General features: G+C 45.4%; 1 protein-coding gene across 3 annotated transcripts in view; it reads right to left on the bottom strand.

Annotated features, from left to right (window-relative positions):
* The window catches only part of LOC126335149 (probable G-protein coupled receptor 179), a 1,457,037-nt gene that overhangs the window by 100,455 nt on the left and 1,330,284 nt on the right, over positions 1 to 26,298 (bottom strand). For all 3 annotated transcript variants that reach the window (XM_049998117.1, XM_049998118.1, XM_049998119.1), the window contains exons 10-11: positions 23,360 to 23,469; positions 14,147 to 14,382 (exon numbers count right to left, since the gene is read on the bottom strand). In XM_049998117.1, the coding sequence (XP_049854074.1) occupies positions 14,147 to 14,382; positions 23,360 to 23,469 (346 nt within the window). The remainder of the gene's footprint in view (positions 1 to 14,146; positions 14,383 to 23,359; positions 23,470 to 26,298) is intronic.

Here is a 26,298-nt window from a genome sequence, read left to right as displayed (position 1 = left end):
ATGAACATCATAGTGAGGGTATTATTGTAAGCAAGAGAGAAGCGAAGCCCGTACCACAACAGTAGTTCAAGTTTATATGCCAGGTATCCAGTGTGACGAAGAGATTGAAGAAATGCATCAAGAGATGAAAGAAACTCTTCAGATGGTTAAAGGAGACGAAAATTTAATTGTGATGGAGGACTGGAATTGGATAGTAGGAAAAGGAGGAGAAGGAAAAATAGTTGGTGAATTACGGACTAGGAGAAAGGAATGGAAGAGAAAGCCGCCTGGTGGAATTTTGCACAGAGCATAACTTAATCATAGCTAACACTTGGTTTAGGAATCGTGAAAATTGGCTGTATCCTGGGAGACACCGGAAGGTTTCAGACTATTATATAATGATAAGAGAGCGATCTAGGAACCAGATTTTAAATTGTAATACATTTACAGTGGCAGATGTAGATTGTGACCTCAATTTATTGGTTATGAACTGCAGATTAAAACTGAATAAACTGCAGAAAAGTAGGAACTTAAATAGATGGGACCTGGATAAACTGAAAGAACCAGTGGCTGTAGAGAGTTTCAGAGAGAGCATTAGGGAACGATAGGCAAGAACAGGGGAAAGGAATGCAGTAGAAGAAAAATGGGTAGCTCTGAGAGATGAAGGCAGTAGAGAACCAAGTAGGTAAAAACACGAGGGCTAGTAAAAATCCTTGGGTAACAGAAGAGAAATTGAATGCAATTGATGAGAAGAGAAAATACAAATGTTTAGTAAATGAAGCAGGCGAAAAGGAACACAATCGTATAAAAAATGAGATGGGCACGAAGCGCAAAATGGCTAGGCAGGAATGGCTAGAGGACTAGTGTAAGGATTTAGAGGAATATATCACCAGGATAAAGACAGATGCCACCTACAGGAAAATTAAAGAGACCTTTGGAGAAAAGCGAACTATATATATTGATATCAAAAGCTCCGATGGAAAACCAATTTTAAGCAAATAAGGGAAAGCATAAAGGTAGAAGAATTATATAGAGGTATATTCAAGGGAGACGTACTTCAGAGCAATATTATGGAAATGGAAGAGGACTTGCATGAAAATGAGATGGGAGATATGATACTAAGAGAAGAATTTGATATAGCTCTTAAAGATCTAAGTCGAAACAAGGACCTGAGAGTAGACAACAAAACGTTAGAACTATTGATAGCCTTGGGAGATCCATCCATGATAAATCCATCTGGTGAGCAAGATATATGATACAGGCGAAAGCTATTTGACTTCAAGAAGAATATAGTAATTCCAATTTCAAAGAAATCAAGTGCTAACAATGTGAAAATAATCGAGCTACCAGATTAAGAAGTCACGAATGCAAAACACTAACACGAATTCTTTGCAGGAGAATGGAAAAGTTGCTAGAAGTCGACCTCAGGGAAGATCAGTTTGGATTCTGGACAAATGTAGGAATACGCGAGGCAATACAGACCCTACGACTTCTCACAGAAGACATGTTAACGAAAGGCAAACCCACTTTTATAGCATTTGTAGACTTAGAGAAAGCTTTTGACAATTTTGACTGGAATACTTAAAATGGCTCTGAGCACTATGGGACTTAACATCTGAGGTCATCAGTTCCCTAGAAGTTAGAACTACTTAAACCTAACTAACCTAAGGACATCACACAAATCCATGCCAGAGGCAGGATTTGAACCTGCGAGCGTAGCAGTCGCGCGGTTCCGACCTGAAGCGCCTTGAACCATTCTGCCGGCGGACTGGAATACTCTCTATCAAATTATAAAGGTAGCAGGAATAAAATGTATGGAGCAAATGGTTATTTACAATTTGTACAGAAACCGGACAGCAGGTAAAAGAGTCGAGGGGCATTTAAGGGAAGCAGTGATTGAAAAAGGGAATGATACAGAGTTTATAGCGTATCCCCGCTCTTATTCAGTATGTACATTGCACAAGCAGTAAAGGACACAGAAGGAGTAGGAACTAAAGTCCAAGGAGAAGAAATAGAATTTCGAGGTTTGACGATGACTTTGTAATTCTGTCAGAGACAGCAAAGGACCTGTAGGAACAGCTGAATAGAATGGACAGTGTCTTGAAAGGAGGATATAAGATGAACATCAACAGAAGCAAAACGAGGATAATGGAGTGTAGTCGAATTAAATCGGGTGATGGAGAATTAGACTAGGAAGTGATAGGCTTAAAGTAGTAAATGAGTTTAGCTATTTTGGGAGCAAAATAACTAATGCTGGTCGAAGTAGAGGATATAAAATGTAGACTGGCAATGGCAAGGAAAGCGTTTCTGAAGAACAGAAATTTGTTAACATCGAGAATAGATTTAAGTGTCAGGAAGTCGTTTCTGAAAGTATTTGTATGGAGTGTATCCATGAATGGAAGTGAAACGTGGACGATAAATAGTTTAGACAAGAGGAGAATAGAAGCTTTCGAAATATGGTGCTACTGAAGTATGCTGAAGATTATATGGGTAGATCAAATAACTAATGAGGAGGTATTGAATAAAATTGGAGAGAAGAGAAGTTTGTGGCACAACTTGACTAGGAGAAGGGATTGGTTGTTGGGGCATATTCTGAGGCATCAAAGGATCACCAATTTAGTATTGGAGGGCCGTGTGGAGGGTATAAATCGTAGAGGGAGACCAAGAGATGAATACACTAAGCAGATTCAGAAGGATGTAGGTTCCAGTAAGTATTGGGAGATGAAGAAGCTTGCACAAGATAGAGTAGCATGGAGAGCTGCATCAAACCAGTGTTAGGACTGAAACCACAACAACAACAACGGACGAGAATAGACGGAAGTGATCAGAATGAAGCGTTTATGACAAATGTTGTGATGTATAGTGAGGTAAACTTCCATCTGAATGGATATGAGAATAAAGAAAACTTCCAGTGTTACTCAGACAAAAGCCCGCGTCTCATTCAAGAAACCGCAATATTGGACAGCTCATTGGAAGAGTGGCCTTTTTTTTAAAAAAAAGAAAAATAAATAAACTATACCACTGGCCGAACAGTTAAAGCCGGTTCCTAGAGATGCGACTAAACTGAGACGCCACTTTCCACATCGATTACTCTGACGAGTCTATGATATCTCATGATCTCCGAGATCACCTCATCTTACAGGCTTCACTTTTTCCTGTGGGATCATCTCAAGAACAAAGTTCTTTCACAGCAGCTCCACAATAGTGATGAGATGAAAGCTGCACTCTAAGAGATGGGGGCCGTTTCTTAAGAAATGATTTTCAGCACAATGAGGAGTTTCCATGAAGGTCTTCAGCATTGCACCGCCAATGGTGAAAGCCATTCGTATGACGCTCTTTGGAAGGAATAAATTTGTGTTTGGCGTTTCACTTACAGCAATGTCTCTAGTTATCTACAAGTTATATTAGTATAAATATGTGCTAATAGTCAAAACAGACAAATCCAAATGACCTACTATGTGCTATACTCGTGAGGCATTACAGCATATAGACACATTTGTATGCAGAAGCTAGCCAAGCCTACACATTGGCTTATTCCATTTGGTCTAGAACGGCGGTTCTGCAATGTCTTCAGTACGCAGCAAATGTCAGTCGAGCTTAGAGCCATGTTCTGTGTAGTTGTGAGTGCGTTGTTTGAGCTAAGTCGGTTCTAACGTGGGCATTGTTGGTGCTCTTTTGAGGGGTGCTTCCATAACCAAGGTAGCCGAAGTCATCAGTGTTTCTAGAGTCTCCGTATGGAAGATTTATACCGCGCACAGGGAAAGCGGGAAAACATTATCCGCTAAGTCACAAATCGGACCAAAGTGTGTGTGTGTGTGTGTGTGTGTGTGTTTTGAGTGTTCGTGGCGGAGGTAACTGAAGAGGATGAGCCGTGGTGAGCCTTATGTGGCACGCCAACTCTTGGGCGCAACACTATCGATTACCCGGATGTACTGGGATCATTGACCCTGTTGTGATCTCGCGGGTGTTTCCGCGCTCGGGATAGTTGGTGTTGGACTCACTACGAGGCGCGAGGGCGTGCTCGCGTGGACGAAAGAAGAAAACACGCGTGCTCGGCCAGCAACGACACGGCGGGTCTACCTCGTAAGGCGGTCGCTAGTTTGAGATAAACCTGCCTGATGTAAACTCTGGGCGCTGTTCGTCGGATTGGTTTGGTGCCTGTTTTCTCGGAGAGACCCATCCCTGGAGACCACCTCGAACCACGCTCTCCATCGAAGGTGTAAGTGATTTTGGTGTCTTCGTTTCGTTGAACGATTTGAGTTGCAGCGAGTGTACTTGTTGCCGGGTTGCCCTAATGTACGTGTTGTTGAAGTAAGAGCAGCCGGCAGAGTGTGTAACCGCATGGAAATCAGAAGCTGCTATTTCTTTTGAAAATTCCGCTGGTTGGATTACTATTAGGAAGCTGATTAGCGTGAAGGTGTGTGTGTTATATTTTGGTTTTCTGGGACAGTATCCAGAAGTTTATGTGTTGTCGGTATGAGATTTGCAGTGTATTGCCATCAGATCGACGTAACTTGTATAGTGCTGTAAAATTTGGGTCACTTTTATTGAAAGTCATTAGTAAGGACTCGTATTCTCTAAAGCTATTAATTTGTACGTAGTTCCTTTAAATACGTGCATTAATTTGAAAGCACTCACTCACTTATTAGTAAGGCTCGTATTCTGTAAAAGGAAATCATTTGTAGGTAGAATTATTTATTTGAATGCACTCACTCAGTATTAGTAAAGGAGGATTGCCTCTTCAGTTATCTGTTGTTTATTGATCTCTTAACTTACATTAATTGATGTTTGGTTGGTGTTTGCCGTGTCTTCTGCGGTCTGCTTGTGTTCCATTTTCCTCCGAGTTGAGATGTGTGGAGGCGGCGCCACGTTCCGCTTCGGTGCACAGAAGCTGTGACGTGCCCTCTGACGGGAAGTGTCTCCCGGTTGGGCCCCGGCGTTTAGGTGTTGTTTGGGACGGCTGGTCTGCTGCTTCCGGCATTTTAAGTTAAGTCACCTTTCGCCAACGGCAGCCTGGCGTCACTGCCCGTTTGGTAAACGTTTAAGGTGTTTCATGTACATTTAAAAAAAAAGTTTTTTTATTCGCTTGGGAATGAATTGTATTAAATTTTAGCTTTGTGCTGCTTGTGTCATTTGGGTTCTTAACGAACTGGTGTGCGTTTCATAAATCACTTTCATATTGCACATTATTGCTCCCTTAAATAAAATATCTGTGCCACATTTCTTTAAATCACTTTCTCAATGTAATTTATTGTTCCTTTAAGTAATGAAATATCTGTGGCTCATCTCTTTAAGTCAGTTTGGGTAATTGTAATTTGTTGCCTTGCTTCAGAAGGAAGCTATCTGTGATATTTTGGTATTGTCTTAAAGATGGCCACGCGTTGTCTTAGCTATATTATAAATATTATCTTTGAATTAATTGTTAATTTATTGATTTGGTAGTTGTTGTGTTTAAGGCTAAAAAATTTCAAATTGCTCTGAGCACTATGGGACTCAACATCTTAGGTCATAAGTCCCCTAGAAGTTAGAACTACTTAAACCTAACTAACCTAAGGACATCACACACACCCATGCCCGAGGCAGGATTCGAACCTGCGACCGTAGTAGCCCCGCGGTTCCGGACTGCAGCGCCAGAACCGCACGGCCACCGCGGCCGGCTGTGTTTAAGGAGTGACATTATAGGGTCGTTGACCTTCCATGCTAAATGTACCCCTCATGCCGACTTCCTCAGTCGCAGAGGATTTTCATGAAAAATAAGGAGACGACGGTCACTGAATGTTCCACTCACAAGTGCTGTCAGTACGAAAACAACACGGAGGGAGCTCCACATGCAAGGAATTGTAGTCGAGCTGGAATTCCAGAGCCACCCATCAGTGACGCAAATGCCCATAATAGGAAAACGTGGTGCCGAATCCATAAAACCTTTGCTATTGAGCAATGGAAGAAAGTAATTTGGTCGAATGAGTCATGTTGCTCACTGTTTTGAACTTCCGGTCGGTTACGCCACAAGAGTGAAACATGGTGGGGGTTCAGTGACGATCGGGCAGCCATATCGTCGTTTCCCAGGGGCCTCATTGTCTCTCTGCAAGGTCGCATTACAGACAAGCATTATGCAACTATTCTGGCTGATCAGGTCCATCCCATGGTAGAATGTTTTTTGCCGTATGATGATGCCGTGTTCCAAGACTACTGGTTCCCATTTCACCGAGCTCCCACCGCCCAGGCCTTGTTTCTTGTGCACGAGGATGAACTGTCGCATCTTCCCTGGCCACCACAGGCAGAAGATCACAATGTTATTGAGCCTTATGATCTACTATGGAGAGATGTGTGCGTGATCCCTGTTGACCTCCATATTCGTTACCGAAATTTTCCAGTATTTTGCTGAAAGAGTGACATACAACTGCCTTGAAAACCACACAGGAACTAGTACGTATCCACTCCAACTGAAAGATGGTTTGAATGCCACCAGTTTCGTACAGCGTATGGTTATGTACTGTGTTGTTGGTGCTTCCATATTTCTGTCTACCCACTGTATAAAAAAACGTAAGCACATTTAAAATAAGATAATCGCGCCCATGAAACATCACACTAAAGCGTGTAACACCACCTCTAACTTTAATGGGCTCTAAACCGCGAGAAGGACTGCCCATAAGTGTCTTCGCTTATCGAATGTTGACGATAAGATCTATGTTGATGATTACATACCATAGCTGTTCTACGTTGGTTGAGAGGTGGGCCAGGGTGGGAAAACGTCTGAACTTCAGGTAGTCAGACAACTGCAGCGTAACATACGCGATCGTACTGCCCTGACAGAACACCAGCAGTCACAGACAGGCAACTGGCTCGAGCACGCACAGAGTGCGTACAATACTCCAGCATAGAAGGCAGCCTAGGAAGAAGCTGCGGTAGAACAACAAAGTTGTGCAGATATTGATTGCTGTTCCACTTACAGAGATTTTCTGTAGGATTTACTAGGTCAACTGAGGGACAATATGATGCCTAACTGATCGTCCTCCCACTGGGCTTTGTGGTTATCTTGAATGACGGAGTTTTCACAGAAAATCATCACTGCTATGTAAAGCACAGGGCAACAAATAATTACTGGTAAAGAAGCGTTCTGATTCACTTTCAGTTTATCCTTACCTAGTGGGTCCAAGTCATGGTACAAATATCACTCGCATAACATTTTAGAACCACCTCTGCCCCGAAATGCATCCTCCATATACTGCGGCTTAGAGGCGCCACCATCCCCTCGGTCAACTCAGCGTCTTGCATCATTCTGAAAGGGGCAAAACTGCGTTTTTTCGACAACACTATACTGCTCTAATCGGCTAACATCGAGTTTCTGTGTTGTCTGGCACACCGACGACGTGCATTTTGACATAACACTCTTCGCAAGACATTTTCCGGGGCACACGACTATAAAGGTCAACTGCTTGCAATTCCCCTCGTAATTTTAGTTTCCACACTAGCTCAGATGGACTGTTTTCAGAGACAGCAGACCGAGCGACGTGGCGCAGTGGCTAGCACACTGGACTCGCATTCGGGAGGACGATCGTTCATCCCGCGTCCGGACATCCTGATTTAGGTTTCCCGTGATTTCCTTAAATCGCTCTAGGCAAATGCCGGGATGGTTCATTTGAAAGGGCGCGGCCGACCTCCTTCCCCGTCCTTCACTAATCCGATGAGACCGATGACCTCGCTGTGTGGTCTCCTTCTCCAAACAACCCAACCCCCTCAGTGACAGCAGCAAACAGGTGTCACTGACAGCTGGTGGCATCTATCTCCAGTCCCTGCAGGATAGGATACTTCTATGACCACTGCTCTTATGCCACATTACATCACTTCAAGTGATGACACGCACGACAGTCTATTCCATTGGAGTAATAATTTGGGTAGCGTCATTGACTTGTGGCCATGGGCACGTCTAAGCCTTTATGTTATCCTTATTGCGCTGATTTCATGTAAATGACTAGCACATACACAATACCACACTGCCGTAACTTACTGCAGCAGTGAAGTGTCACGTGATAGCCAGGTATGAGTTCTAATTATTGTCATTCTAGTAATCTTATTTACAGGAATCTGTATAAATTTGGTATATCTCAGCACTAGGTGTCACTTCTGGTACGTCTGTCAGATTACCTTTAGATGAACCATGGTATGGCCAGTTGTCCAGAACGAGTCATATTGTTTGTATCTCTGCACCACTGTCACGTACAGTACTTTCACAATAAGCTCACTTCTATAAGTTATAACATCTTCCTTGTCCCGTTTGGATGGGGTTATGTCTCGACCATTTGTGACAGGGAATATGAAACTCTGAAACCTTCTTAATTCGGTTTTGAATTAGGTGTGGCATCTGGGGTGGATGTTCATTATAGCCTTCTTTCCAGTTAATAGTGACACGTTTATGACGAATTTCATTAGCAAATATGTATATATAAATATTGTGAAAAAGCTGTCAAAAGACATGAGTTCTTGAAGAGGAAGCTACAAAATGATTACGGGTGTTCACTTTTGTGAAAATCATACTTTATTTCTAAGAGATCAATTACCCCTTAAAATTATTCCATAAGACAAACTGCCTGTTGGCTTCCGTCTCGGGTTCTTCGGCCGACGTTCGTCTGATGATTTTTCTGACGTTTCGCCAGCACGAGTGACTGGCACTGTCTAAGTTTCACGCTCCATTGTCGGTGGGGAACTGGAGCCGAGTTCGCGGCCGCAGACTATATGTACCTGGAGCGCCAACGTCCGAGGGCTTCAATGCGGTTATTTGCGGTGCTGTTCTCCTCTCGTTACCTGCGACGGTCGTTCGCTGCAGCACGGGAAGCCAGGATCCGTTTACCTTGAGGCTTGCTGAAGCTGTTCTCGTGTTTGTGTATTTCTACAGCTTCTCTGAACAATCATGGTGCCTGCGAACAGTTTTTACGTCGTGTTTGCACAATATACGGCCGATTCTGTCCGTCACAGCCTTTCTGCCATACATTCCCAGATTGAAGGACAGAATTCGCGTTATATTCCGCAAACACGGCGTAAAAGCTGTTTACAAATTGACAAAGAAAATCAAAGAGTATCTCAGATCAGCAAAGGAGAAAAGGGACCCACTTCCAATGCCAAGAATATACCGCATACCATACACATGCGGATTAGTTTACATTGGAATGACTGGACAATCGATCAACTCCAGGACTACAGAACATAGACGACAGGTTGGGGCAGGTTGGGGCAGGTGGCGGAGCACGCACTGTGTGACCGACCACGAATTAAAATTCGCCGACGCGGAAGTAATGGCTGTAGAGATGAACTATCCCACCTGCTTGTTCAGAGAAGCTGTAGCAATACACAAACACGAGAACAGCTTTAGCAAGAAAGAGGAAAGCCTCTTGGTAAACGGATCCTGGCTTCTCGTGCTGCAGCGAACGACCATCGCGGGTAGCAAGAGGAGAACAGCACCGGAAATAACCACATTGAAGCCCTCGGACGTTGGTGCGCCAGGTACATATAGCCTGCGGCCGCGAGCTCGGCTCCAATTCAGCCACCGGCAATGGAGGGTGAAGCTTTGACAATGCCAGCCACTCGTGCTGGCAAAACGTCAGAAAAATCATGAAACAAACGTCGGCCGAAGACCCCGAGATAGAAGCCAACACGCAGTTTGTCAAAAAGTGGCCAAGAAAGACTTACCAATTCTGTGTTCCATAAGACATTATTGAGCGGAAATTGCGAAATATGTGATGAGGATGATCCCTTTGTTTTCAGGACGAGCTTCTATACGAATAGCAAAAGCATCTGAACTGAACTGTTTGAGTAATAGGTTTCTTCCAACTGAAGTTTTTATTGTGTACATAAAATTTAAGACATTCAGCCCTGTTACTGACTCTAGTTAAAGTACTACATCAACTGTTTTTATGAATCTGTCTGTTGTACAAAGCCGAATACAGCACGTTTTCTGACAATTAAAGTGGAGTTCATTTTCAAAGAATAAGTTAGTAAGTCTGAAAAAACATCATTAACAATTTCTTCTTTAAGTAAGTTTGTTATAACACCAGTATCGTCTGCAATCAGGAACAATTCTGCTTAGAAATTAAGTGGAAGAATTTACACATGCATATGGTACAGCAGTGACCCAAAATTAAACCTCGTGGCAATCCAATTGTGCTTTGTCCGCAGTGTAAGGTACTCATTATTTGCAGATGAGAGCGCATTTTAATTCACTTCCAATTTTGCTATTTCACATACGTGAAGTGAATTAATCAGCATTGCATTACGTATAGAGTCAGGAGCGAGCGGTAGGTTCCCACGGTGGCTAGCAGAGGCGGTTGGCCGTCTGGCGTTTTCAGAACCAGTGAAATGAGGCACCGATGCAGAAATCGCTAGTGAACTCAGGAAAGAGATGCGCAGATAAAGTACATTAATTCCGGCGAGAAACAAGTAGCTGTTATTAATAAATACACTCCTGGAAATGGAAAAAAGAACACATTGACACCGGTGTGTCAGACCCACCATACTTGCTCCGGACACTGCGAGAGGGCTGTACAAGCAATGATCACACGCACGGCACAGCGGACACACCAGGAACCGCGGTGTTGGCCGTCGAATGGTGCTAGCTGCGCAGCATTTGTGCACCGCCGCCGTAAGTGTCAGCCAGTTTTCCGTGGCATACGGAGCTCCATCGCAGCTTGTAGCATGCCGCGACAGCGTGGACGTGAACCGTATGTGCAGTTGACGGATTTTGAGCGAGGGCGTATAGTGGGCATGCGGGAGGCCGGGTGGACGTACCGCCGAATTGCTCAACACGTGGGGCGTGAGGTCTCCACAGTACATCGATGTTGTCGGCAGTGGTCGGCGGAAGGTGCACGTGCCCGTCGACCTGGGACCGGACCGCAGCGACGCACGGATGCACGCTAAGACCGTAGGATCCTACGCAGTGCCGTAGGGGACCGCACCGCCACTTCCCAGCAAATTAGGGACACTGTTGCTCCTGGGGTATCGGCGAGGACCATTCGCAACCGTCTCCATGAAGCTGGGCTTCGGTCCCGCACACCGTTAAGCCGTCTTCCGCTCACGCCACAAAATCGTGCAGCCCGCCTCCAGTGGTGTCGCGACAGGCGTGAATGGAGGGATGAGAGTCGCTTCTGCCTTGGTGCCAATGATGGTCGTATGCGTGTTTGGCGCCGTGCAGGTGAGCGCCACAATCAGGACTGCATACGACCGAGGCACACAGGGCCAACACCCGGCATCATGGTGGGGGAGCGATCTCCTACACTGGCCGTACACCTCTGGTGATCGTCGAGGGGACACTGAATAGTGCACGCTACATCCAAACCGTCATCGAACCCATCGTTCTACCATTCCTAGACCGGCAAGGGAACTTGCTGTTCCAACAGGACAATGCACGTCCGCATGTATCCCGTGCCACCCAACGTACTCTAGAAGGTGTAAGTCAACTACCCTGGCCAGCAAGATCTCCGGATCTGTCCCCCATTGAGCATGTTTGGGACTGGATGAAGCGTCGTCTCACGCGGTCTGCACGTCCAGCACGAACGCTGGTCCAACTGAGGCGCCAGGTGGAAATGGCATGGCAAGCCGTTCCACAGGACTACATCCAGCACCTCTACGATCGTCTCCATGGGAGAATAGCAGCCTGCATTGCTGCGCAAGGTGGATATACACTGTACTAGTGCCGACATTGTGCATGCTCTGTTGCCTGTGTCTATGTGCCTGTGGTTCTGTCAGTATGATCATGTGATGTATCTGACCCCAGGAAGGTGTCAATAAAGTTTCCCCTTCCTGGGACAATGAATTCACGGTGTTCTTATTTCAATTTCCAGGAGTGTATTTAGAAACAGATGTTGCCTTTTTCCACTCAGATATTAGCAGGAGTCTACAGGTCATAAATAAAGCCTCTGAGTGAGTTCACAATGCCAGGAAACGCTGATATTCATAAATAAATGAATAACTTTGGCGTAGCCGAAGATGTACGAGCTTGTACGAACCATAACGATTGTAAGCTCAAGTTACAGACTGGGCGGCATAGTCGGCAGTTGTCGACAGGATACCTTTCTATCTGATCATGCGGTAAATTATTCTCTTGTAACTTTCACAGTTAGCTTATAATCAGTGGGAACAAGTTCATTTTACAGTGTTTCTTAAATAAATGCACCATGATGTCATCCCATGTAAAAATTATTTGCACAAAAAAGCTTCTTCGGGCCTCGTTAGATAAAACATAGACTGTATTACTGCACTTTCAGAATCCGAAGGCGCTAGTACGGCAAGGGGACATAAAACTACCAGAGCCTCTCCAAATAACAGTTAGGAAGAATTCCTACGCAGGGGCTCACTAAGTCTGTTGAAGGACGGACTGGCTTAATTACCACGAACCTCGGGTGGAAAACCGTAGCCGATTGTTGTCTTCTCCAGTTATACCACCATCTACGGACTCACCGGATAAAGTGAGACATTTCTGGAGGTTTAGTACGAGTGGGGGGTTCTCGCAATAGTCATTAAAATGTCTCTCCTTCGAGATTTGTTTCAATAAGTCAGCATAACGTTTTGAAATCTGTTTGCTACATATGATTCAAACTACACTACTGGCCATTAAAATTGCTACACCAAGAAGAAATGCAGATGATAAACTGGTATTCATTGGACAAATGTACTAGAACTAACATGTGATTACATTTTCACGCAATTTGGGTGCATTGATCCTGAGAAATCAGTACCCAGAACAACCACCTCTGGCCTTGATACGCCTGGGCACTGCGTCAAAGAGAGCTTGGATCCCGTGTACAAGTACAGCTGTCCATGCAACTTCAACACAATACCACAGTTCATCAATAATAGTGACAGGCGTATTGTGACAAGCCAGTTCCTCGGCCACCAATTGTTGAGAGATCTGGAGAATTGGCTGGCCAGGGCAGCAGTCGAACATATTCTCTATCCAGAAAGGCCCGTACAGGACCTGCAACATGCGGTCGTGCATTATCCTGCTAAAATGTACGGTTTCGCGGGATTGAATGAAGGGTAGAGCCACGGGTCGTAACACATCTGAAATGTAACGTCCACTGTGCCGTCAATGCGAACAAGAGGTGACCGAGACGTATAACCAATGCCACCTCATACCATCACAGCTGGTGATACGCCAATATGGCGATAACGAATACACGCTTCCAATGTGCGTTCACCGCGATGTCGCCAAACACGAATGCGACCATCATGATGCTGTAAACAGAACCTGGATTCATCCGATAAAATTACGTTTTGCCATTCGTGCACCCAGGTTCGTCGTTGAGTACACCATCTCAGGCGCTCCTGTCTGTGATGCAGCGCCAAGGGTAACCGCAGCCAAGGTCTCCGAGCTTATAGTCCATGCTGTTGTCTTTGTCCTCGAACTGTTCGTGCAGATGGTCGTTGTCTTGCAAACGTCCCCATCTGTTGATTCAGACATCGAGACGTGGCTGCACGATCCGTTACAGCCATGCGGACAAGATGCCTGTCATCTCGACTGCTAGTTATACAAGGTCGTTGGGATCCAGCATGGCGTTCCGTATTACCCTTCTGAACCCACCGATCTGTATTCTGGTAACAGTCATTGGATCACGACCAACGCGATACTATAAACCGCAATCGTGATAGGCTACAATCCGACCTTTATCAAAGTCGGAAACGTGATAGTACGCATTTCTCCTCCTTACACGAGGCATCACAACAACGTTTCGCCAGGCAACGCCAGCCAACTGCTGTTTGTGTATGAGAAATCGATTGAAAACTTTCCCCATGTCAGCACGTTGTATGTGTCACCATCGGCGCCAGCCTTGTGTGAATTCTATGAAAAGCTAATCATTTGCATATCACAGCATCTTCTTCCTGTCGCTTAAATTTCGCGTCTGTAGCAAGTCATCTTCGTGGTGTAACAAATTTAGTGGCCAGTAGTGTAGTTGTTTTTGTAACCATCAGTTCCATACTACTAAACTTAATGTAAAACAGTAACTTCATCTACACAGTTAAACGTCTTGGAAAGATCAAAACAAGTAAAAATAACGATGTTTTACTATGTAAGCCTTATATTATTTGATAAGAGAATGTTTAAGTAGCATTGTATCAAGTACACACTGGAAGATGGCCAGTGGGAACAAACGTGTTGCGCAGGAGCGGCACGGCTTACCGGCCTCGGTGACGTAGTCCCACCAGAGGGCGCGGCAGGTGAGGAAGTGTCGGCCGTCGGGCGTGCGGCCCCGGGCCACCAGCTCGTGCCCGTCGGCCAGGAAGTTGAGCGTGGAGGCGGTCCAGGCGGCCATGTAGCCGTGCGCCACCACCACCATGCCGGACAGGTACTTGAGCAGGTCCTTGTCGCGCACCACCCAGCGGTGAGCCTTGCGCGTCCGGAACTCGATCAGGATCCTGCGCAGCAGAGCGCCGGAGTTGCTTCCCTGCTGGAACCGCCTTACAGCAGCCAAAATACTCATTTGGACTTATCAGAATACATTGCACCAAATTTCTTAAAGACACTGCACGCTATGATGAAAGCGATGTGCACCAGGGCACTGACTTCGATGTAGTATGTCTTGGCTTGCCAATAGTATTTCACTCAAGCCCACACCAACGATTATATGGGGTACCAAATGAAATTTTTGACCGTATTAACGATTTCTTTGGTAGGAACGAGGCAGTGTCTTATCTTCGATAGAGCCTCATCGACAGATGTAGAAGAGCTGAAGTGTATTCCTATTAAATCTACGTCTACATCTACATCCATACTCCGCAAGCCACCTGACGGTGTGTGGTGCAGGGTACTTTTGAGTACCTCTATCGGTTCTCCCTTCTATTCCAGTCTCGTATTGTTCGTGGAAAGAAAGATTGTCGGTATGCCTCTGTGTGGGCTCTGATCTCTCTGATTTTATCCTCATGGTCTCTTCGCGAAATATACGTAGGAGGGACCAATATACTGCTTGATTCCTCGGTGAAGGTATGTTCTCGAAGCTTAAACAAAAGCCCGTACCGAGCTACTGAGCGTCTCTCTTGCAGAGTCTTCCACTAGAGTTTATTTATCATCCCCGTAACGCTTTCGCGATTACAAATGATCCTGCAACGAACTCGCTGCTCTCCGTTGGACCTTCTCTATCTGTTCTATCAACCCTATCTGGTACGGGTCCCACACCGATGAGCTGTATTCAAGCAGTGGGCGAACAAGTGTACTATAACCTACTTCCTTTCTTTTCGGACTGCTTTTCCTTAGGATTCTTCCAATGAATCTCAGTCTGGCATCTGCTTTACCGACGATCAACTTTATATGTTCATTCCATTTTAAATCACTCCTAATGCCTACTCCCAGATAATTTATGCAATTAACTACTTCTAGTTGCTAACCTGCTACATTCTAGCTAAACAATAAGGGATCTTTCTCTCTATGTACTCGCAGCACATTACACTTGTCTACATTGAGATTCAATTGCCATTCCCTGCACCATGCGTCCATTCGTTGCAGATCCTCCTGCATTTCAGTACAATTTTCCATTGTTACAACCTCTCGATACACTACAGCATCATCCGCAAAAAGCCTCAGTGAACTTCTCATGTTATCCACAAGGTCATTTATATATATTGTGAATAGCAACGGTCCTATGACACTCCCCTGCGGCAAACCTGAAATCACTCTTACTTCGAAAGACTTCTCTCCATTGAGAATGATATGCTGCGTTCTGTTATCTAGAAACTCTTCAATCCAATCACACAATTGGTCTGATAGTCCATATGCTCTTACTTTGTTCATTAAACGACTGTGGGGAACTGTATCAAATGCCTTGCGGAAGTCAAGAAACACGGCATCTATCTGAGAACCCGTGTCTATGGCCCTCTGAGTCTCGTGGACGAATAGCGCGACCTGGGTTTCAAACGATCGTTTTTTTCGAAACCCTTGCTGATTCCTACAGAGATTTCTAGTCTCCAGAAAAGTCATTATACTCGAACATGTCATGTCATGTCCATTATCAGTTTCAGGTGCGATGCCATAGGTACGAGCCCTAGCTTGTTGTGGCATGTGAGCAGACAGCATCGGAATGAGATACTGGGAAATTTCTTGCTACGCCTGAAACATGTGCTGCGTCAGTTCATGAAGACTGCTGGCTGAAGACTCCTGAGGAAGTGTATGTCTTCTCACTGCTTTGTAGACATGCTGATGGGTGACAAATCAAGGAACTGGGCAATACAGTTTGCCTGCGATGTAAACTGCAGTATGTGGTCTCGCAAAATCCTGTTATTTTGTACACTGACCATAAGACATACACTGAGGTGATGAAAGTAATGGGACACCGATATACACATGTACAGATGGCGACAGTATCTCGCACGTAAAGTATAAAAGGGCAGTGCATTAGTAGAGCTCCATTTGCACTTACGTGTTTCATGTGAAAGGGTTTCCGAAGTGATTACGCTCCAACGACGGGAACTGACAGACTTTGAACGCAGAATGATTGTTATAGCTAAACGCATCGGACATTCCATTTCAGAAACAGTTAGCAAATTCAATGTTCCGAGATCCACAGTATCAAGAGTGTGCCGAGGATGCCAAATTTGAGGCATTTACTCTCATCAAAAACAACGCAGGGGCCGACGGCGTTCATGTACAGATCGAGAGAAGGGGCGCTTGCATAGGGTTGTCAGTGCTAACAGTCAAGCAAGACTGCGCGGAATAACTGCATAAATCAATGTCAGACTTGCACCGAACATGTCCCTTAGGACAGCACGACAAAATTTGGCGTTAATGGACTGTGGCAGCAAACGACTGACGCGAGTGTCTTTACTAACAGCACGACGCCGGACGCAGCGCCTCTACTGGACTCGTGACCATACCAGATGGACCCTAGACGACGGAAAACTGTCCCCAGGTCGATGAGTCGCGGTTTAAGTTGCTAAAACCGCATGGAAATGTTCGAGTATGGCGGAGGCCTCACGAAGCCAAAGGGCTAAGTAGTCAGCAAGCACTTTGCACGCTGGTACTGTTTCCATGATGCTGTGGTCTGTGTTTGTATGGAATGGACTGGAGGAAATGATTAAGATCGGCTGTTTGGAGAAATTTGCAGCCGTTCATGGATGTCATGTTTCCAAACAACGTTGGAATTTTTATGGATGAACATGAGCCATGCCACCAGATCACGGTTGTTCTCGACTGGTTTGAAGAATATTCTGGACATTTCGAGCGTCTGATTTGGCCACGCATTTCACCTGATATCAATCCCATCGAACATTCATGGGACATAATCGAGAGGTCAGTTCGGGCACAAACCCCTGCGCCGGCAACACTTTCGGAATTATGGACAGCTATAGAGGTATCATGCCTCAATATTTCTGCAAGGAAATTCCTACGAATTGTTGAGTCGATGCCACTTCGAGTTGCTGCAATACGCTGTGCAGAAACAGGTCCGACACGATGTTACGAGGTATTCCGTGACTTTTATAACCTGAGCGTGTGATGATAGCGCGTCTTGTCGTACATTAGCAGCATTCAGATTCCGTTCAGAAATTACCAAATCAGTGCTATCTTCATATCCACTACCTCACCATATCATAATTTCAGAAGTTGCAGAAGTATGGGTCTCGAGAACAGCTACTTCCTGTGACCTTTCACCAGGTCGTTTATGGACACACTGGTGTCGACCAGACCGCCACAAACACAGACGATTCTGATCGCTGAACACCACAGAATGCCATGTAATGATCCAGTTCACTATTGCGCTACGTGATGTAAGACTTCATTGTGTGACATGTGGTGTCAGCAGCAAACGACAAATGGCAGCTCGAGATCTCAACTAGCTTCCAGTAATCTCTCCCAAACGGTTCCTGGCGGCAAACTACCCTCATCTTTGGGCGGGATTTCAGCTGTTGTCATCCCTCCATTCATCATAACCTTCTCTACGGCAATACGCATCCTCTCATGTAGTCCTTCTAGGTGGATATGCAAGTTCTGTTTCTTTGCCACAATGTTGTCCTGAGACCATCTTGTCATCATTCGTTAAGCAGTCACCGTACTGCGGGCGACTGTCTGTGAAATCTGTCGGCTGCATGCCACCATGTCCCTCAGTCGAATTATTCGACCTTTTTTATAGTCCGGCAGACGGTGAAGACATACACCTGCATGTTCTCTGGGGAAGGCGTACTCCGATCTCCACCTGAGAAATTCCGGTAACCTTCAGTCTCGACCCAAACAGACAGAGCTCAGAAGTTCACATATATGTCACTATAATCCTAGTGGTTTACATGTTATTAATCTGGAATTGAATTGATCAGTATGTTTTTTAAAAATAAATGTTAATTTGGTGAAAGCGACGAACTACACTCCTGGAAATTGAAATAAGAACACCGTGAATTCATTGTCCCAGGAAGGGGAAACTTTATTGACACATTCCTGGGGTCAGATACATCACATGATCACACTGACAAAACCACAGGCACATAGACACAGGCAACAGAGCATGCACAATGTCGGCACTAGTAGAGTGTATATCCACCTTTCGCAGCAATGCAGGCTGCTATTCTCCCATGGAGACGATCGTAGAGATGCTGGATGTAGTCCTGTGGAACGGCTTGCCATGCCATTTCCACCTGGCGCCTCAGTTGGACCAGCGTTCGTGCTGGACGTGCAGACCGCGTGAGACGACGCTTCATCCAGTCCCAAACATGCTCAATGGGGGACAGATCCGGAGATCTTGCTGGCCAGGGTAGTTGACTTACACCTTCTAGAGCACGTTGGGTGGCACGGGATACATGCGGACGTGCATTGTCCTGTTGGAACAGCAAGTTCCCTTGCCGGTCTAGGAATGGTAGAACGATGGGTTCGATGACGGTTTGGATGTACCGTGCACTATTCAGTGTCCCCTCGACGATCACCAGAGGTGTACGGCCAGTGTAGGAGATCGCTCCCCACACCATGATGCCGGGTGTTGGCCCTGTGTGCCTCGGTCGTATGCAGTCCTGATTGTGGCGCTCACCTGCACGGCGCCAAACACGCATACGACCATCATTGGCACCAAGGCAGAAGCGACTCTCATCGCTGAAGACGACACGTCTCCATTCGTCCCTCTATTCACGCCTGTCGCGACACCACTGGAGGCGGGCTGCACGATGTTGGGGCGTGAGCGGAAGACGGCCTAACGGTGTGCGGGACCGTAGCCCAGCTTCATGGAGACGGTTGCGAATGGTCCTCGCCGATACCCCAGGAGCAACAGTGTCCCTAATTTGCTGGGAAGTGGCGGTGCGGTCCCCTACGGTACTGTGTAGGATCCTACGGTCTTGGCGTGCATCCGTGCGTCGCTTCGCTCCGGTTCCAGGTCGACGGGCACGTGCACCTTCCGCCGACCACTGGCGACAACATCGATGTACTGTGGAGACCTCACGCCCCACGTGTTGAGCAATTCGGCGGTACGTCCACCCGGCCTCCCGCATGCCCACTATACGCCCTCGCTCAAAGTCCGTCAACTGCACGTACGGTTCACATCCACTCTGTCGCGGCATGCTACCAGTGTTAAAGACTGCGATGGAGCTCCGTATGCCACGGCAAACTGGCTGACACTGACGGCGGCGGTGCACAAATGCTGCGCAGCTAGCGCCATTCGACGGCCAACACCGCGGTTCCTGGTGTGTCCGCTGTGCCGTGCGTGTGATCATTGCTTGTACAGCCCTCTCGCAGTGTGCGGAGCAAGTATGGTGGGTCTGACACACCGGTGTCAATGTGTTCTTTTTTCCATTTCCAGGAGTGTATTTAAACCTAACTAACCTAAGGACATTACACACATCCGTCCCCGAGGCAGGATTCGAAGGTGCGACCGTAGCAACAGCGCGGTTCCGGACTGAAGCGCCTAGAACCGCTCGGCCAAAACGTGCGGTAGATGTTTGACCCAAGATAGAAGAAGGAATGCACGACTTCCAGTTACAGTACTACAGAATCCAATACTGCATAGTAATACTCTAGCAGAGGATGGACGGGCGTAGTTCGGTAGACCTGTTGTATCTTCTAAGATGAAATGATGGTATGGCATTGTTGGCCTGGATGTCCCTTTCTGATTCGGTTCAAAATGGCTCTGAGTATTATGGGACTTACCTTCTGAGGTCATCAGTCCCCTAGAACTTAGAACTACTTAAACCTAACGAACCTAAGAATATCACACACAACCATGCCCAAGGCAGGATTCGAATCTGCGACCGTAGCGGTCGTGCGGTTCCAGACTGTAGCGCTTAGAACCGCTCGGCCACTCTGGCCGGCTATAAGTTATTGTTCTTACTGTTAGTGACATATGGGCGTAATATTTTATCGCTGTCTAGTTTTTTTTAAAATTTAAATTTTCATTGTAGTGTTAATTTGCAGTCAGTGGCACGGACAAACAGTGGAGGCGTTGCCGAAGTATTGTGCAAAGCCGGTGTCAATGTGTTCTTTTTTCCATTTCCAGGAGTGTAACTGTTGGGTCTCCCTACCACGTGTTGTCGTTTGATGCTTTTGCTTTCTGAGCCTGTTACCTGGGTTTCACTATCTATGGGTGAATCAACAGAACTTGTCAGTTCACGCCTATTACAGAAATAAATTTACTGCTTTCGTGTCTTTTTAGTCTTTATTGTGTTGTTTGCTTTGTTTCCGTGACTCACTGGAAAGGTTGCAAGAGATCTTTGTCTTTTTCGTGCTGTTGTTCTTCTACAAGAGACACGAAATACATGAAAGTGAACGAGGTATTTACATTTTACAAAGAATAATTCTATACTAGACATAAATAAGAACGTAAGTAGATCACCGTGTTTTAATGAAAATTATTTCAACAGTGGAAAAATCAGAATAATTTGACGAGGAAAATAACTTCCGATTATATTTGGCATTTAGCAAGAAAACATTATACAGAGGATACAGTAAAAAAGACGCTATTTAGTGCGTTCTAGATATTGCACAATTTGTTTGTGGGTATATATATCCGAAAGAAAATAATTGTACGTATTTTAAAACGCTTAGACGACGCTTCAACTACTTTATCAGTTCTCAGGAGCGTAAGTAATTCATCACAAGGCCTTTAACACCTACCATGAATTTTGCTTTTGCCATTAATAAAAGTATGTTTGCTTCTTTCTACATTTTGTTACTATATTTAGATTTTATATTAAAAAAAGGTATCCCCTCATAACCTCACTTTCTCCGTTCAGGTGTCAAACTGCACAGCAGACAGCTGTAACAACATAGGCAGTCTTAGCGCTGCCGCGTATACAACGACAACTAGAGACATCTACATCTACATCCACATAGATACTCCACAAGCCACCATTCGGTGTGTGGCGGAGGGTATGCTGTCCCACTGCTAGTCGTTTCCTTTCCTGTTCCAGGCGGAAACAGAGTGAGGGATAAACGACTGTCTATAAGCCTCCGTTTGATCCTTAATTTCTCGGATCTTATGGTTAAGCTCAAGATATGTTAGCGGCAGTAGAATCGTTCGGCAGTCAGCTTCAAAAGACGGTTCTCTAAATTTCCTCAGTAGTGTTTCTCGAAAATAAACCCCTCTAGGGATTCCCATTTGAGTTCCCGAAGCGTCTCACGTGTGTTGTTTGAACCTACCGGTAACAAATGTAGCAGCCCGCCTCGGAATTCTTTTCGATGTCTTCCTTCAGTCCGACCGGGTACGGATTCCAAACACTAGAGCAATACTCAAGAATAGGTCGCACCAGGGTCCTATATGTGGTCTCCCTTACAGGTAACCACTCGTTCATAAAATTCTCCCAATAAATCGAAATCGACCACTTTCCTTCCTCACCATATTTCCCACATGCTCGTTCTATTTCATCTCACCTTGCAACGTTATGCCCAGATATTTAAACGACTTGACTGTGTCAAGCAGGACACTAGTAGCATTGTATCCGAACATTATAGGTTTGTTCCCCCTACTCATCTTCATTAACATACGTTTATCCACCTTTAGAGCTGCCTGCCATTCATCACACCAACTACACATTTTGCCTAAGTCGTCTTGTATCTTCCTACACTCACCGAAGCGTCTCTGCGGACAACCGCACATTGATGTACAAACTGTCCGCCAAATCATTTATATATACAGGTTTTCCCACTAGTAATAGTCAATAATTCACACATGGAAAGGACGGGCCACAAGTAGTTAAAAAGCTCCAAAAACACGGATTTGCAAATCACCCGTTGGCGAGGTACGGTATGAATTTGAGTTGGAAACCAACTCTAGATGCTCCTGGATACCTCGGTATTTACGTTGATATCTCAAGGCTTGGTGTCGACTACCTGTTTCCCCCGCCGTGCGCTGTGCTGCACTGACCTAACAACCATTCACTAACCTGAAGGCTCCATGGACAGAGGCTCCACCAATAAACACTACGCTGACATGCACTTCATGTGTCGCAAAACGAATGGCAGTGCCCTTGAGGTTGCACTATTCTATGAAGAAGCTTTTCCTCTCTTCAGGCAGCCCGACAGGCGTACATTTAGCCGGTTACATCAGCGCCTTGAGAAACCGAGAATTTCGCACACCATGTACGAGAAGGTTGACCCAGATCCATAATACCCGATGTTGAGGCAAATGCCCGACTACTTCAACAAGGAGGACTGCTGCTCAAGGGCGAGTCCTGAGTCATAGCAGATTTTACATCGGCAAGTACTCTACCCATATCATATCCAGCGAGTGCAAGCCCTCAACAATCCAGACATCCCTCGTAGAGAGAATTTCTGCCAATGGGTGCAATAACACACAGTCTCAATGCAACACACGTATCACGACATCCAAAGCGTCATTTTTCGAACGTCTGGGCAGGATCACAATTCATACCATAGAAACTAAGGTGTAAATGCTTATCTCCCATTGAACCAACATCTGAACATGTGGTTCGTGCATGACGATGCTTCTAACTCGGGCGTGTGGTCAACATTGGATGGTTAGAGGAGAGCCTGTAACATGGCTTCCAAACCATGGATTTCTTTCAATTGGCTCCAAGCACTATTGGACTTAACATCTGAGGTCATTAGTCCCATAGACTAAGGACTACTTAAACCTAACTAATCTAAGGACATCATACACATCCAAGACCGGCGCAGGATTCAAACCTGCGACCGTAGCAGCAGCGCGGTTCCACACTGAAGATTCCTGTCACACTACCCTGGGCCGCTCCTGACGAACAGTCGATGTCGACGACAGACGAGATTCAGAACAGGAATAAAACGCCAGGGGCGCTGGTGTAGACTCTCACTTGTCTCGAGAAGTCAGTTGCGACAAGAAAGTCGATCGTGTAGAACTGGCTAAAAAGTACACATCATAGGCACCTGCTCCAAACACTTGTCAAGAAAAGTCAGTAGCACAGAGCGTGAATGAGGAGGGGGTTTTGTTGCGGGTCTCACCTGTAGAGCTTGAGGATGATGGCGCCGTAGCAGACGACGAAGCCGATCTCGCGCAGCCAGGCCTCCAGCAGACAGCGCGCCACGGACGGCGCCAGCAGCTGCACCGGCACCTGCACACCGCACACACAACACGCCCCTGTTCAGTCGCGTCACTGCACACACGGCATTTCTGTCTGTTTTGCAGGACTGCAAACTCATCGTAGCAAGAAGCAGAGGTGCAGTTGCTGCCCAGGGTGTTACTACAAGTAGAAATCACGGGTTAAACTCTACCAAAGAAGTAAAAAAAAGAGCAGCCAATAATGCTATTTGTAGATAAAAAATAGAGCCGTTACCGGTTTCGACCGGCAGTTTCATCGTCAGACGACTGCTGCTTAAAGAAGAAAAGAAAAAAAGCCAGCTTTACTGTAACGTACATGATGATTTTTTTACACCTGTGGCGAAAAAACGCAGTTTCATTTGAGACAGAGGCGAGCGAGTGTGCTGGGTCTTATCCCAGTTCACTGGTACAGGGCTAGGCGCAAATTGAGGCGCGTACGTCGTGTGTGGCATGACGCAGCGCATCGCGCATTTTTGTAACTTCACAGGTTCAAATGGGACCGCGCAAATTGCGACGCGACGCGACTGGGACGCGACATGCGCCTGCGCCAGGTCGCGTGGCGTTGTGGTTGAGGCACAGTTTCTCGCTCCGCGCGGGCACTGCAGGTAGGATGAGGCGGAAAGCGGGAAGGCAGTCATGCCGTATGTTCACTTCGGCGTGGCACACATGGACAGTGGAAGTATTGCCCTTCCGAAAAATATGTCCTTTCTGAATTTTATTATCATTGAGTAGTGTTTCGTTTTTCGCCGTTTAAGTGCCCTATCTCTTTTCGGAAGTACATAATAGTTTTCAGTTACATATATCTCTAGAGTTCTTTTCTTTTGTTTATTCTTTTGTCAAGAACAATGCACAGTTCAATAACTGGTGAGCCATTAGCCACTGGGATTATATCTCCTGCCTCCACAATATTTTCAGATACTAAGATTCATCGTGAAGATAGTGAATAAGGAAGTAAGAAATATTATAAAATTGCGTGATTTTGAAACAAGGCAGGAAAGTAAAACAGGGTTATCTACTTGCTGCCTGTTATGCTCACGTATCTCAACGATGTGTTGCAAAAAGTCGAAGAGGCGTAATTTCCACCGATATGACCCCTTTGTGCATCTGCTAAAAAGCATCACATGAATAAAGTACATGTTGTACTATCGTTACTTGGATTGTTGTTGTTGTTGTTGTGGTATTCAGTCCTGAGACTGGATTGATGCAGCTCTCCATGCTACTTTATCCTGTGCAAGCTTCTTCATCTCCCAGTACTTACTGCAACATACATCCTTCTGAATCTGCTTAGTGTATTCATCTCTTGGTCTCCCTCTACGATTTTTACCCCACACGCTGCCCTCCAATGCTAAATTTGTAATCCCTTGATGCCTCAAAACATGTCCTACCAACCTGTCCCTTCTTTTTGTCAAGTTGTGCCACAAACTCCTCCCATCTAATCTTCAGCATTCTTCTGTAGCACCACATTTCGAAAGCTTCTCTTCTCTTCTTGTCCAGACTACTTATCGTCCACGTTTCACTTCATACATAGCTACACTGCATACAAATACTTTCAGAAACGACTTCCAGACACTTAAATCTATACTCGATGTTAACAAATTTCTCTTCTTCAGAAACGATTTCCTTGCCATTGCCTTCTACATTTTATATCTACTTAGACCATCATCAGTTATTTTACTTCCTAAATAGCAAAACTCGTTTACTACTTTAAGTGTCTCATTTCCTAATCTAATTCCCTCAGCATCACCCGATTTAATTTGACTACATTCCATAATCCTCGTTTTGCGTCTGTTGATGTTCATCTTATATCGTCCTTTCAAGACACTGTACATTCCGTTCAACTGCTCTTCCAAGTCCTTTGCTGTATCTGACAGAATTGCAATGTCATCGGCGAACTTCAAAGTTTTTATTTCTTCTCCTTGAATTTTAATACCTACTCCGATTTTTTCTTTTCTTTCCTTTACTGATTGCTCAATATACAGATTGAATAACATCGGCTACAACCCTGTCTCACTCCCTTCCCAACCACTGCTTCCCTTTGATGCCCCTCAACTCTTATAACTGCCATCTGGTTTCTGTACAAATTGTAAATAGCCTTACGCTCCCTGTATTTTACCCCTGCCACATTCAGAATTTGAAAGAGAGTATTCCAGTTAACATTGTCAAAAGCTTTCTCTAATTCTACAAATGCTAGAAACGTAGGTTTGCCTTTGCTTAATCTTTGTTCTAAGATAAGTCGTAAGGTTAGTATTGTCTCACGTGTTCCAACGTTTCTACGGAATCCAAACTGATCTTCCCCGAGGTCAGCTTCTACCAGTTTTTCCATTCGTCTGTAAAGAATTCAAGTTAGTATTTTGAAGCTGTGACTTACTAAACTGATAGTTCGGTAATTTTCACATCTGACAACTCCTGCTTTCTTTGGGATTGGAATTATTATATTCTTCTTGAATTTGAGGGTATTTCGCCTGTCTCATACATCTTGCTCCCCAGATAGTAGAGTTTTGTCATGACTGTCTCTACCAAGGCCGTCAGTAGCTCTGATGGAATGTTGTCTACTCCCGGGGTCTTGTTGCGACTCAGGTCTTTCAGTGCTCTGTCAAACTCTTCACGCAATATCCTATCCCCCATTTCGTCTTCATCTACATCCTCTTCCACTTCCATAATATTGTTCTCAAGTACATTGCCCTTGTATAAACCCTCTATATACTCCTTCCACCTTTCCGCCTTCCCTTCTTTGCTTAGAACTGGGTTTCCATCTGAGTTGATATTCATACAAGAGGTTCTCTACTCTCCAAAAGTCTCTTTAATTTTCCTGTAGGCAGTATCTATCTTATCCCTAGTGAGA

This window comes from Schistocerca gregaria, chromosome 2 (assembly GCF_023897955.1).
Source record: "Schistocerca gregaria isolate iqSchGreg1 chromosome 2, iqSchGreg1.2, whole genome shotgun sequence".
In the NCBI taxonomy this organism is placed as follows: domain Eukaryota; kingdom Metazoa; phylum Arthropoda; class Insecta; order Orthoptera; family Acrididae; genus Schistocerca; species Schistocerca gregaria.
This window is presented reverse-complemented; position numbering and strand designations above follow the sequence as displayed.